The following is a 14,139-nucleotide window of genomic DNA, read 5'->3' as shown; positions in this document are numbered from 1 at the left end:
AAAAAAAAAAAAAAAGAGGCTAAAATAATAAGAACAAACCTTTGGAAATATAGCACTTCAGCAAATCCCATCAAGGATGTTATCTGTCTTTCATTTCTAATGAATTCTAGCCAACTACAGCCCTCACTGATAAATGCCTTTGGATATAAAAGTTTTTAGACAAAATGTCAGTTTGCTGTAATTTATGTGAAAGCCTTGAAAAGCCTGATGTAAATAGATGTTTTATGCATTGAATCAAAACAGAAAACGAAATATACCTTTGAGAGGCGCACAAATCCCTGTATTTGGTAAAATGTGGATATCCAAGAGGAATCTATCAAATGGAAATATATCATTTCTTTCATTTTCTTCTTTCAGATTTAGAAAGGAAAATCCAAGATTTGAATCTAAGTAGACAAGCAAAAGCTGATCAATTGAGAATATTGGAAGATCAAGTTGTTGCCATTAAAAATGAAATTGTTGAACAAGAAAAAAAATACTCTACGTGCTATAGCTAGGCAGAGTTAAAGTGCACAAGCCTGTGCCTTTGTTTCTGGTTTCTGGTGCCCAAGCCCATGGAGCTCTGTTGAACGTGTGAAATACTGACAGCGTCTTCTACCGTCTTCCCTATACCCTGCCCTCATTATGCATCTGCTCAGTGTGGCTGGAAGTTGAAATGCCACCAGGAAAATGCCACTTCATAATAGAAAGGGGAAAGTAATGAGATGGTCTCTGGTTTCAGAAACCTTTCCTCTTGCCTTCCTTTTTCTTTCCTAACTTAAAAATAACAGGTTCCAGATAACAAGTAGAAATTGAAATAAGTACTTTACTTACTGATAATCATTTCAGTCAAATAAACCTAAACATTAAATAAATATCTCCATTACTAAGATGGAATACATATGGATGGCATGTACTAGCTTGTCTTATATTTTATGTTTATTTGGATTTACTTTTATTTGTAAAACTATTCTTTTCTGAATAAACTGCATACAATTCAAAATGTGACTTGCCTTTATACTCACTTTCCTACACACTCATTCTCTCAACCAGGGGATTCTGTTTTCCCCAAATGGCACTGGAACAATATTCAAAAAGATAAATATTGAGCTACTTCTCCTCATCATTTATCAGTGGACATTTTTGCTGTAAAATGTGTTATTTTTAAAAGACTAGCAATCATGTTCTTATTGTTTAGTATAAAAGATCAGATTGTCTCATTTCAAAATGAGTCTGATTTCCTGCTTCTTTTGCATGTATGATTTATAATAGAGAAAATTGCTTCTGTTTGTGAAAGCTATCCTTCAGAAAGATTATTTTAAGGGAGTTTGGCTTCACATTTTTGAATAAGAAATAATATATATCAACATTGATATATGAAAAATGAAGATCTGCTGGAGCATTTCCATTAAGTACTGAATCATACAAATGAATTTAAGTCTGGACATGATAGCTCATGCCTGTAATCCCAGCACTTTGGGAGGCTGAGGCAGGCAGATCACCTAAGGTTGAGAGTTAGAGACCAGCCTGACCAACATGGAGAAACCGCATCTCTACTAAAAATACAAAATTAGCCAGGTATGATAGCACATGCCTGTAATCCCAACTACTCAGAAGGCTGAGGTAGGAGAATCGCTTGAATCCAGGAGACGGAGGTTGTAGTGAGCCAGGATCTACACTCCAGCCTAGGCAACAAGAGCAAAACTTGGTCTCAAAAAAAAAGGATTTAAAGCCAGGCATGGTGGCTCATGCCTATAATCCCAGCACTTTGGGATGCCGAGGAAGGTGAATCATCTGCAGTCAGGAGTTCGAGACCAGCCTGGCCAACCTGGTGAAACCTTGTCTCTACTAAAAATACAAAAAATTAGCCAGGCATGCCGGTACACACCTGTAATCCCAGCTACTCGGAGGCTGAGGCAGAAGAATAGCTTAAATCCAGGAAGAAAAGGTTGCAGTGAGCCGAGATCAGGCCACTGCATTCTAGCCTGGGTGACAGAGCAAGACTCTGTCTCAAATGAATGAATGAATGAATGAATGATTTAAAATTTCAACAAAAAGGCTTCAGAAGTATACATAAATATAAAAATTCTTAACTTGTAGGCTGTTAAAGAAAATTGCAGAATCTATTTCCCTGGAGATCCTGAAGAATAGAAAGAAACTTTTCTGAAAGAAGGACCACCCCAGAAAGTGCTCTTGAAGTATATAATTACAATGGTCCACACACCCAGCATTGAGACTTTTGCAAACCTCCACCAATTAATGGTGCATAAAATAACCCAGAGTCTAAAAATGTAGCTGTCACCAAGTCTACATTGTTTTCTCCATCGCAGAGGGTGGAACACACTCCAGCTTTCCCATCAGGATACTGACTTTCAACTTAGTGCAAACAATAGACAATTTTACAAGCATGGTTTCTTTGTTTGCAATAGCAACATTCACTTGTTCCTTTTCAGTGATCAGAGACTATACAAGTAACAGGCCAGGGGGTGTGGGAATGGTTAAAGAGAGAATAGTTTCTATCTGCTGACTGGGAGAACTAGCCATTGAGTTCTAAAGAAGCAGAAAAATCCCCAGCTGCTGGAAAAGCACACTTATCTGGGGAATCAAGTGAAAAGGCAAGATAAACTCATCACCTAAGGAGGTCCCTGGGCATTGCAGCTTGATGATGGTAGGAAGTATGCGACATACCCTGCAAAGATTGCAGTTATGTGCTTGCTTCCGCAGCACATGTACTAAAATTGGAATGACACAGAGAAGGTTAGCATGGCCCCTGCGCAAGGATGACACGCAAATTCGTGAAGCATTCCATTAAAAAAAAAAAAAGATTTAAAAAATTAAAATTAAAAAAGATTGCAGTTATATGTGGTTGTGCTTTCTAAATGTTAGCATTTTAAATAATAAGCTTAAGTTAACAAAAATATATACATATGTGAAAAATCTCATTCCTCAGTAATGTCAGATAAATCATTCTAACTTCTATTACTTGCTGTATCAGTTGTTCAAGATGTAACCAATGCAAGACTCAGTGAAACAGTATCTCTTTACATTGTAAAGTATTAACAATTTGTCGGTGTGTATCAAGATCTATCATAAAACTCAGTAATTCCACTGTGGAACCTGTGTGTTTAGAAAATAGTCTTAAAGATGGAGGGAAAATCTTTGCGGCTAATTCACTGAAGCTCACCTTATACTAAAAATGCAAAGGCACTCCCCCTCACAACTGTCTCAGGATGACCCGTGCTATGGAACCGCTGGCAAAGAATATCTTTAAAGGAATTTTGGTAGTCGCACTTGTAGGCATTTTTGGAGCATATTTTTGGTTTAACAAGATACAAGCCAAGATTTCAGGCAAACAATGAGCAAGAAATTTCCCTTCATCTTGGAAGTTTATTACAAATCCACTGAGCAGTCTGGAATGTATGGAATCAGAGAGCTAGATTAAAAAAAAACATGGTTGGACAGCAGAAATTAGACATATGGCTACTGACTGTAATTTCCCATAAGGGAAATCACATAGTACCAAGCAAGAGTAGAATTATCAAGATGACATGGATGGGTTTTGAAATATTTAAGACAAAACATAAAATTTAATTCAGGAGTCTTATTCTTCGGATTGTAAAGAAATTGAAAGTATGTTTATTATGCTATAAATGAAGTTCTGCTTATAACACTGAAAATAGAGTTTCTCCTTTAAAAGAAAATGCAAAAAAGCTAAGTAACTAACAATAAACTAATTAAACATTAAGATTTCACCAGTCTGAGTTCTTGGATGCAAACACTGAAAACCGGCAGTAGCTTATTAAGCAGAAAAGGAATGTATTCGAAGGATATCTGACAGTATACAAAAAGAAATGGCTGGAGAAAATGTAACTAAGGACAACTGTGCACCTGGCAGTATTCCCAAGACCACACCTCAGTACACTCAGGTTAAGAGGCCAATGCTGACCTCCTTGGACACTCTCCACCATCCCAGTGACTTGCAATTGTCTCTGCATCTTGAGTGACTCTCTCACTACTCAGCATCCCTGGGAGAAGGGATGGGCCGGGCCTCTTCATATGCCCTGGGCGCCCTATTGAATAAGCAGAGAGAATATCTGCTTCTTTTGACTTTGGAAGTAGAAGGGGAATTTTTCCTCCACCTGGCTTTGGAATCCTCCAAGAGAGGAAGGATTTTGATGCCAGGCATCAAAAAATTATAAATTTCTATTACATTTAATCAATATTAATGAAGTCCATCTCTTTGACTTCCAAATATCATAATACATTTTTCATCCCATTTTCCCTTCTAAAGCAAAAATAAATGCTTCCATCTAACAAAATGTAGCACTCAGCCAAAGGAAAGCACACCCACATTGTCTTCAAGAGAAACCAACCCACAGGCTCATTACTCACCGAGTGCATCCAGCCGAAACCTTGGCCTCTAGCTGAGGTCCACTTCTGCACTTCAGCTAACAATTCTATCTGGCAATACTGCAACTTATAATCAAAATTGTAAAGTTAACCACCAACAAACACCAAATATAGACTACTGAGGGAAGAACGGGAGATAAAAAGGAAATAAATATATTTGATAATGAAAAATATAAATACACACAAATCATAGCATATTGAGAAATACAGACTGAGGACATAGACTTTGTAACTACTCAGGAGGCTACTGCTGGGATTTAAGACCTGCTTTCTTTACTGCTCCTTCCATGGTCTCTCTGGTCCCAGTCACATCCCTCCCTGCTGCCACTGCAAACCAGCAGCTCTGTTTCTCTTTAACAGTCAGGATCAATTACACCAGCCAAAATTATACACCCCCTTTTCTGCATGTTTACCCTTTAGTGAAGAGCTTGAAATATCTGGGTATTGGTACACATTCTAATTCAATGGTATAACCATTATATCATTGAGTAAAAAGGTACTTCTGGCTGGGTGTGCTGGCTCACCCCTGTAACCCCAGTACTTTAGGAGGCTGAGGTGAGCGGATCACCAGGTCAGGAGTTTGAGACTAGTCTGGCCAACATTGTGAAACCCCATCTCTACTAAAGATACAAAAAAAAATAATAATAATTAGCTGGGTGGCCAGGCGCAGTGGCTCAAGCATGTAATCCTAGCACTTCGGGAGGCCGAGGTGGGCGGATCACCAGGTCAAGAGATCGAGACCATCCTGGCCAACATACAAAAATTAGCTGGTGTGGTGGCGTGCGCCTGTAGTCCCAGCTACTTGGGAGGCTGAGGCAGGAGAATTGCTTGTACCCGGGAGGCAGAGGTTGCAGTGAGCCGAGATCGGGCCATTGCACTCCAGCCTGGGTGACAGGGTGAGACTCCGTCTCAAAGAAAAACAAAACACACACTTCATTAGAGACCAGAGCCCAGAGTCACAGGTACAAGAAGGAAGCTTTTGCTTGTGAGTCTTTCAATATCATTGTGATCAGTGTCCTGTATTTCCACTCTTGGTTTCAGATCTGTGTATTCTGCCTACAGGAGGCTCCATCGGCTTTCATTGTGGAAGGCACAGCTCTGCCTCCCACCTAAGAGGATTTAATGTGAGGAGCCTAAATAAATAAATAAAAAGGATTAAATAAAGGATGCAAAGAACCTATAGTCAACTGATAATATGATTAGAAGATGCATTTTAATTTCTCATATGAAATATTTATATGCAACAACATGCATACTTTTTTTTTTTTTTGAGATGGAGTCTCCCTCTGTCACCAAGGCTGTAGTGCAGTGGCACGATCTTGGCTCACTGGAACCTCTGCCTCCTGGGTTCAAGCAATTCTCCTGCCTCAGCCTCCCAAGTAGCTGGGATTACAGGCATGTACCACCACACCCAGCTAATTTTGTATTTTTAGTAAAGTGAGGGTCACACCATGTTGGCCAGGCTGGTCTTGAACTCCTGACCTCATCATTTACCCACCTTGGCCTCCCAAAGTGCTGGGATTACAGGTGTGGGCTACTGCACCCAGCCCATGCATACTTTTTTATTTTTATTTTTTTCTTTTGAGGTAGGCTCTCACTCCATCACCCAGGCTGGAGTGCATGGCATGATCATGGCTCACTGCAGACTGGACCTCCCAGTCTTAAGCAATTCTCTCATCTCAGCCCTTTTAGTAGCTGGGACTATAGGTGTGCGATTTTTTTATTTCTCTTGTAATTGTTCTAATCATTTTCTTAATTCAAGTTGCCTGAAAACCACATCTCCCCAATGTGAGGAGATCTGATATGGTGTGTGAGGGACCAGCATAGAGGAGTCTAGATGGAATGTGTGTATCTCAAAGTAGGGGATGAATGAGGGGGAGGAGTCAGAGAGCCCAACTTTGAACCCCAGAAGCCAAGTAGAAGCATTTGGAACCTCTCTGGTCACATCAGAAAATCAATATGAAGGCCGGGCGAGGTGGCTCACACCTTTATTCCCAGCACTTTGGGAGGCTGAGGCGGGCAGATCACAAGGTCAAGAGATTGAGACCATCCTAGCCAACATAATTTCACCATATGGATCCGAGGAAGGCTGAGGCAGGAGAATCCCTTGAACCTAGGAGGTGGAGGTTGCAGTGAGCCGAGATTGCACCACTGCACTCCAGCCTGGGCAACAGAGCAAGACCCTGACTCAAAAAAAAAAAAAAATCAATATGAAGATCAGAAAACAAGTCACCATGAGGTAGCTGGTGTGGTCCATTAAAGGAAACTATCCTGTCTCTTCTCCCAGATTAGAAACCAATCCCAGATGAAGGGCAGCTCAGACCCAACAGGTGAAAACAATGAGGCAGAAGCACTGAGGTGGTGCAGGGCAGGGAAGGAAAGCTAAAACAGACCCTGGCAAAAACACATGAGCCTCGTGAGGCTAAAGTTGAAAATTGCTGTCTGATATCCATTTGGTAATAGGACTTCTCCATGTTTTAACCAGGCACACAGCTGCCTAGCGAGAGAGACTGTATTGCAACCTCCCTTGCAGTTTGATGGGACCATGTGACTAAATTCTGGCCAACAGGATTGAGTGTCAATGTTGTGTGTGACTTCCAGGGCACAATCCTAAAAGGAAGTTGTTTGTTGTTTGTGGTAAAGGGAGAATTATGGTCCCCACAAGACGCCCACCTCCAAACCTCCAGAACCTGTGAATATGTTTCATGAAATGGCAAAGGAAAAGTTGACAGAATTAAGGTCTTAATCAACTGACCTCGAGACAGGGAGAGGCTGCTGGGTTTTCCAGGTGGGCCCAGTGTAATCACAGGGTTCTTACAAGTGGAAGAGAAGGCAGGAGAGAGTCGGAGAGACAGCGGCACGGGAGGACTTGGCCTGACGTTGCTGGCTTTGAGCACAGAGGAAGGGGCCGAGAGCTGAGGAAGGTAAGTTGCCCCTCGAAGCTAGAAAAAGCAAGGAAAGAGATTCTCCCTTAGCGCTCCCTGGAAAGAATACAACTATGCCAACACCTTGATTTTAACTCTGAATTGGACTTTTAACCTAAAGAACGATGAGATAAATTTATGTCATTTAAAGCCACTACGGTTGTGGATATTTGTTACAACAACAAGAGGAAACAAAATCACCCTCTGTTTGTTTCCCCCCACTTCAGTTGGGTGGGAATATGGTGAGCCAGCAATCCCCATCCAGATGAAGGCAATACTGTGAAACAAGGTGGAAGAAACTTAGGTCCCGGGTTGATTGTACCAGTAAGCGTCCTAGCAGGAAACGGGACACTCCGGGGCGGTTCCATAAGGGGATTATTTACAAAGATACAGGCAGGGTGGATGAAAGCCAGAAAGGAGAGTATAGCATCCCAGAGCAGACAGGGGACATCCCCACCCTTGGTTTGAGGGAAAAAGTGAGAGGGTGACAACTGAATATTGAAGACAGACTGTGTAGGAGGGCCTCTTTTTTGCTTGTTTTGTTTTTTGAGACGGAGTCTTGGAGTCTTACTCTGTCGCCGGGCTGGAGTTCAGTGACATGATCTCATGTCAACTGCAACCTCCGCCTCCTGGGTTCAAGTGATTCTCCTGCCACAGCCACCTGAAGAGCTGGTACTACAGGCATGAGCCACCATGCCCGGCTAATTTTTTGTGTTTTTAGTAGAGACAGCATTTCACCAGGATGGTCTCAATCTCCTGACCTCGTGATCCGCCCACCTCAGCCTCCCAAAGTGCTGGAATTACAGGCATGAGCCACTGCACCCAGCCAGGAGGGCCTCTTAACAGGAGCTGTGATCTTTGAACAGAGGATGCAACCAGCCATGACAGCCCTGCAGAGGACACTGGGACATGGATACCCTGATGTCACTTTCCTCCCTGTTCAATCTCTTACTTGTGGCTCCTATTGGCTAAACCAAGGGCCTGGGGTGATGTTCCCCATGTAGATCAGCCTCCATAGGCACAGAGAAGGGGGCAAATAGATGTGGAGAGGTACAATGCCCTGTGGATTAAAACCGCATGTGTCTGACTCCTTTGGACTAATAAGCAGCTTAAGCTTGCAGGTAAAGAAAAGCACACCTCTCCTTAGGTGCCTATGACTTTGACCTCTGTTACAGCAGCTGAACCAGCATCCTCACTGGTATTTTTGTGCGTACTCCAGCTCCTTGACAAACTGCTAAAACTGTCATTTATGCTCTGCTGCATGGGGACAGTGGACCAAGGATTAGGCGATAAATGCAAAGAGCATGGTTTGTCCCCTGCATGACCTTAGGCGATTCACAACCTGCCTGAATTTCATGTCCTCATTTCCTCCAGCTGTAAAATGCTAATAAATATACCTGGTCTCCCTCCCAGGGTTACAGAGCTAATTCGCAAGAAAGAGCTTTGAGAAGAGTGGGATATTACAGGAATCCTTCAAGACACCACTATGATTACACTGTGTAAGTTACACCTGTATTCTTCTAAACCATCGGTCCTGTGGTCCTGTCTGCTTTCAAATTGTTCTCTCTCCCAAACCTAACTTTTTCCTAAAGCTCTAGGGCTCCTTCCTTAGCCTCACTCAAACCCTTTTCTCGGAAGTTCTCCCTTGTATTGTCGCTTGGCTCATACACCTTATCTAAGCAGATAGCAAGTTTTATGAGGACTCACATTTGCACTTTAGAGAATGTAGCAGTGTGGAGCACTCTAAATAAATACTTGTTTACTTTACATATTAGTTCCATAAATTGACTCCAAATTGGCACAAGACAGGCAGTCCTTAGGCCATCACTGGATTAAAATGTTTTCAACTGTAATATGAAACCAGTTTGCCATATGGCTCAGCCGCTCTGAAAATGTAATTGAGAACAATTTAAATCTTTACCTCAATATTTAGAGAAACTGTCACATGGGAACGGAATAATGCATAAGACAAAAATCCTTTTCCCATCTCTCCCACGCTCGATAACTAACACACCCAATAGCCACTATTACAAATCCTCCCCTCCCTTTTGAAGCTCTTCCCCACTTAGGCCTGGCGCGGTGGCTCACACCTGTTATCCCAGCACTTTGGGAGCTGAGGCGGGCGGACCACCTGAGGTCAGGAGTTCGAGACCAGCCTGGCCAACAGGACAAAACCCAGTCTCTACTAAAAATACAAAAATTAGCCAGGCATGTGGTGCACCTATAATCCCAGCTACTCAGGAGGCTGAGGCATGAGAATCACTTGAACCTGGGAGGCAGAGGTTGCAGTGAGCTGAGATAGGGTCACTGCACTCCAGCCTGGGTGACAGACTCCATCTCAAAAATAAAAGGGAGGTGCTGGGCATGGTGGCTCAAGCCTGTAATCCCAGCGCTTTGGGAGGCCGAGGCAGGCAGATCACTTGAGGTCAAGCGTTCAAGACCATCCTGACCAAATGTAGTAAAACTCATCTCTACTAAAAATACAAAAATTAGGCAAGTATGGTGGCACACACCTGTAATCTCAGCTACTCAGGAGGCTGAGGCAGGAGAATCTCTTGAACCCAGGAGGCAGAGATTGCAGTGAGCTGAGATCACACCACCACACTCCAGCCTGGGCAACAAGAACGAAACTCCATCTCAAAAAATAAATAATAATTTTTTTCAGTTGCTTTATGCTTCTAACCAACGTCCTTTCCCAGCCCTGATTCTGGTGCATTAGAGCAATGAAGAATTTGAAAGCTTTGGTGACCACAGGTCTCTCAGGCCTTTTTCATTATAAGCTTCAAGGCTTCTAGCAGCAGAGCTATCTTCTTACAGTTCACCAGGAGACGGTCCTCTATTTTGTTCTTTCACCTTTTCTGCCCTCCACCCTCTGTTTCTTCTCTCCCCTTGAAAGAGAGCAAGAAAAAAAAAGCAATTTCTTTTTTCCTCTTGCAACATAAAACAGCCTAGGTAGGATTTCTCTTAACACCTGCTCATCCATCAGCACCTAGCTTTTCTCTTCTGAAGAACTTGAACCTACATATAATCTTTATCTTTACTCATTACATGTTAAAAGTGGCCACTCTGGAAGGTTTCGCCCTCCCTAACAACCTGCCTCTGATTCAGCCTGCCAGCTGAACAAGCTTTCAGTGACACAAAGCAAGCTTGCCACAACATGTATTACACATATTGAATCAGAACGTACCGAGTTTTTGAGCAGAGATACAGTGTTTTCTTCATATTCCCATAAATTCTGTGACTCCAAAGTTAAATGTCTAAGATTCGTAGCAGTATCTGACATAGTTCCACACACAACCATGGCTCGCTTTGATGGCAAACACCAAAACTAGGTTGGAGGTTGGCTGCATTTCATCTCACATTCACTAGGTGGCAACAGATTAAGTGTGCTGTATTTCAAAATTCTCTCCGTCATCCCAACATGTCACCAAGAACTAACATCTAATCCTTAGTACTGTTATTTCCTTACAGTGAAGACTTTGAAATATTTAGTCTATAAAATGTCCATAGTGAAAAAAAATCTTAAAATCTAGTAGCTGAAGATACTACCTCTGATGCAGAAAGATATAAAATGACTGTCAGAGGCTGGGCACAGTGGCTCACACCTGTAATCCCAGCACTTTGGGAGGCCGAGGCAGGCAGGTCAAGAGATCAAGACCATCCTGGCCAACATGGTGAAACCCCATCTCTACTAAAAATACAAAAACTTAGCTTGGTGTGGTGGCGGGCACCTTTAATCCCAGCTACTTGGGAAGTTGAGGCAGGAGAATCCCTTGAACCCAGGAGGCAAATGTTGCAGTGAGCTGAGATCACACCACTGCACTCCGGCCTGGTGATAGAGTGAGACTCAGTCTCAAACAAAACAAAACAAACAAACAAAATGGCTGTCAGAAAACTACTAGATACAACTGAGTTAATTTTTAGAGACATTGGATGCAGGTATCAACTCTCACATATAATTTTCTCACTCATGTTGCCTCTCATTTAGGAAAGAGTTTTAAAAAATTCCAGAATAGGCCAGGCTCAGCGGTTCATGCCTGTAATCCTAGCACTTTGGGAGACCGTGGCAGGTGGATCACTTGAGGCCAGGAGTTTGAGACCAACCTGGCCGATATGGTGAAACCCCATCTCTACTGAAAATACAAAAATTAGCTGGGCGTGGTGGCATGTGCATGTAATCTCAGCTACTCGGGAGGCTGAGGCAGGAGAATTGCTTGAACCTGGGAGGCAGAGGTTGCAGTGAGCCGAGATTGCACCCTTGCACTCCAGCCTGGGTGACAAGAGTGAGACTCAGTCTCAAAAACAAAGAAAAGGACAAAGCTAACCAAATAGAAATACTTTATCTTTGAAATGTTATTGAATAAAAATATATAATTTGGGGGGAGTAGTATATCTTTTGAGATTAGCCAATTAAGCAAACATACAGTTATAGCTATTAAACACATTTAATAGGATTGTTTTAAGCATCTTCAAAACTTCCCATGCTGTTTTTACAAATAGGACTACATGTAGAAATAACAAAGTAGGCTAAATTGTAGGTGTTAAGCTTGATATTATCAAATGTATTTAGTCAACAAAAATTTATTTGATTATATAGGAAAGCCAAAAATAAACTATTGAGTAATTACTTGGTTGGAAACACTAGTTTTATGTGATATACAACTAATGTCTAGGACTTCGTAATAACCTAAACAGAAATGCAGATTACTACATCTGTTAAAGTGAATATCCAATTTAAGTCAAATTTTTCTCTTGAATCTTAGTTTACTGAACCAATTAAAGGTGTTGCCTTACTGCGAACTTTCTAGAAAGGATTAGAAATGAAAGTTAAATAGAGCCTGAAAATTTAACAACCAAACCACTGTTTGAGAATTCCTAAGATTCGTACCATAGGAAGATGCTCAAAGCTTGGGAAAGCTGTATAAACATTCTATATCTAAAGACAAACACTGGGATCTTTATGACATTCAGGTTTAGCTTTGTGTTAGACACAGTGCATTGTGACTCATCTAGGGGCGACAAAACATGGATGTAAAAGATCAAGTATTCAGGATTAAGAGAACAACTACTTTTACTTGGAAACAAGGAAGCTAACATTTTTAACAGATCAATGTAAAGAAGCCAACCTATTTAGATATGACTGCTAGGGTGTCTTAAATGAGAATTTTTCCTTTTAAAAATCTCAGTTCTAGGCCAGGCACGGTGGCTCACATCTGTAATCCTGACACTTTGAAAGGCCGAGACTAATGGATTGCTTGAGTTCGAGACCAGCCTGGCCAACGTGGTGAAACCACGCCTCTACAAAAATGGAAAGATTAGCCAGGCATGGTGGCTCACACCAGTGGTCCCAACTACTCAGGAGGTTGAGGTAAGAGGATCAGTTCAGCCTGGAAGGCAGAGGTTGTAGTGAGCTGAGATCACCCCACTGCACTCTAGGCTTAGTGACAGAGCAAGACCTTGTCTTAAAAAAAAAAAAAAAAAAGATCCCAGTTCTAGTCTTCAGTCCTTCAAACTGCCATCATACATTTTATACAGCAAATATATAGAAATGCCTATACTAAATTTTCTCTTTAAACTCAATTTTCTTTTAACCCACTTTGGGGAGATGAATAATACATAGACAATTTTAAAGATTTAAACATTTGCGTAAACATTTCTCTGTAAGGAAAAAAAAAAAACCCAACTCTCTCAACTCTTAACACAGCTAAACATATTTTGATTAGAACATGTGAGCCAAGGAAGTGGCTAACAAAAATTAATCACGGCTACTGTAACACTGCATCCAAACCCAAACAGACCATAACACTTCCTACTCAACTCACACGAACTCCAGTCTCCAGAAAGCACCTGTATATTTTATAGAATATCAGCAAGCTTGATTTATTTTTCCCAGTTTTTGCTGGCCAGAAGACACAGACTCTTTTCTTGGGGATATGAACATTGCCCAACGTAAAAGATCACTACCGAAAATACATTCACAGGAAACTATCTTAATTTTTTAAATTTTACACAGACCTTAGCTGCCTATAACTTTGGAATATTTTATTAGAACAAGGGCTATATGTGTTCATGATAGAGAAAAATTATAAAAGAAGAAACAGCTATTTAATATTTTGAGCTATATAAATAATGTCTGGGTTGCCCTTTTTAATTCCTCAAAAATTATATACATATGATATACATACATTTTTGTCATTGGAGCCTACCCCCCCATACTCCCCGCCTCTGCAACCACACACACCCATTTATATCATAGAACTAGGTACCATCTTTGTAGGCACCTGTTTGACACTCTGTTGTGTGGGCCCAGCATGATTATTTTATCTAGTCCCCTACTTATGGTCATTTGGATTTTTTCCACTTTTTCTGCTGTAAACAATATTGTAAACGCCTTTCTGTGCATAATTTGGCATGTTTTCCCCAATCACAATCAAAGTTATGTATGTTTTAAACATTAATACATATTTCAGACTGCCCTCCAGAAAGGGACAATTTTACCTTTCCAATTATAGTTTATGCTAGTGTCCTCATGAGCCTCATTACAGACGAGATGACTAAGACTTGTAGACTTACTCTGACTTACGATTATGTGGTCGCCACCTTGAGCCTCTAAAGCCCTCATGGGGATGATGGTCACTTCATCACAGTAGAAAGCAATCACTGAACACATTTATGTGGAATTCATACTCTATGTATTAATACATCACGCATCTAAATCAGAGCAGACTGCTCACTTTACTGTATTTCCTACCAAATAAAATGAAACATGTGATATGCTCTTTTTCTTTCTTTTTCTTTTTTTTTTTTTTTTTTTTTTTTTTTTTTT

The 14,139-nt window shown here is 41.2% G+C and overlaps 1 protein-coding gene, 1 non-coding gene and 1 pseudogene across 3 annotated transcripts in view; all 3 read left to right on the top strand.

Moving 5' to 3' along the window:
• LAMB4 (laminin subunit beta 4) overlaps positions 1–985 on the top strand; it is a 109,821-nt gene extending 108,836 nt beyond the window's left edge. For both annotated transcript variants that reach the window (XR_005203143.1, XM_017546836.2), the window contains one exon: positions 358–985. Coding sequence is in view for 1 of the 2 variants with exons in the window: in XM_017546836.2 (XP_017402325.1) it covers positions 358–497 (140 nt within the window). In the remaining variant the exon portion in view is untranslated. The remainder of the gene's footprint in view (positions 1–357) is intronic.
• Positions 986–2,687: 1,702 nt separating this feature from the next.
• On the top strand, positions 2,688–2,794 carry LOC119473905. The gene has a single exon (XR_005203160.1). It is a non-coding gene; the product is annotated as a U6 spliceosomal RNA (small nuclear RNA).
• Positions 2,795–2,970: 176 nt separating this feature from the next.
• On the top strand, positions 2,971–3,670 carry LOC108316761 (annotated as a pseudogene).
• Positions 3,671–14,139: the final 10,469 nt, after the last annotated feature.

Source organism: Cebus imitator, unplaced genomic scaffold, assembly GCF_001604975.1.
Source record: "Cebus imitator isolate Cc_AM_T3 unplaced genomic scaffold, Cebus_imitator-1.0 Scaffold192, whole genome shotgun sequence".
In the NCBI taxonomy this organism is placed as follows: Eukaryota; Metazoa; Chordata; class Mammalia; order Primates; family Cebidae; genus Cebus; species Cebus imitator.
Note: the sequence above shows the minus strand (reverse complement) of the source record. Positions and strands in the feature narration are given on the sequence as shown.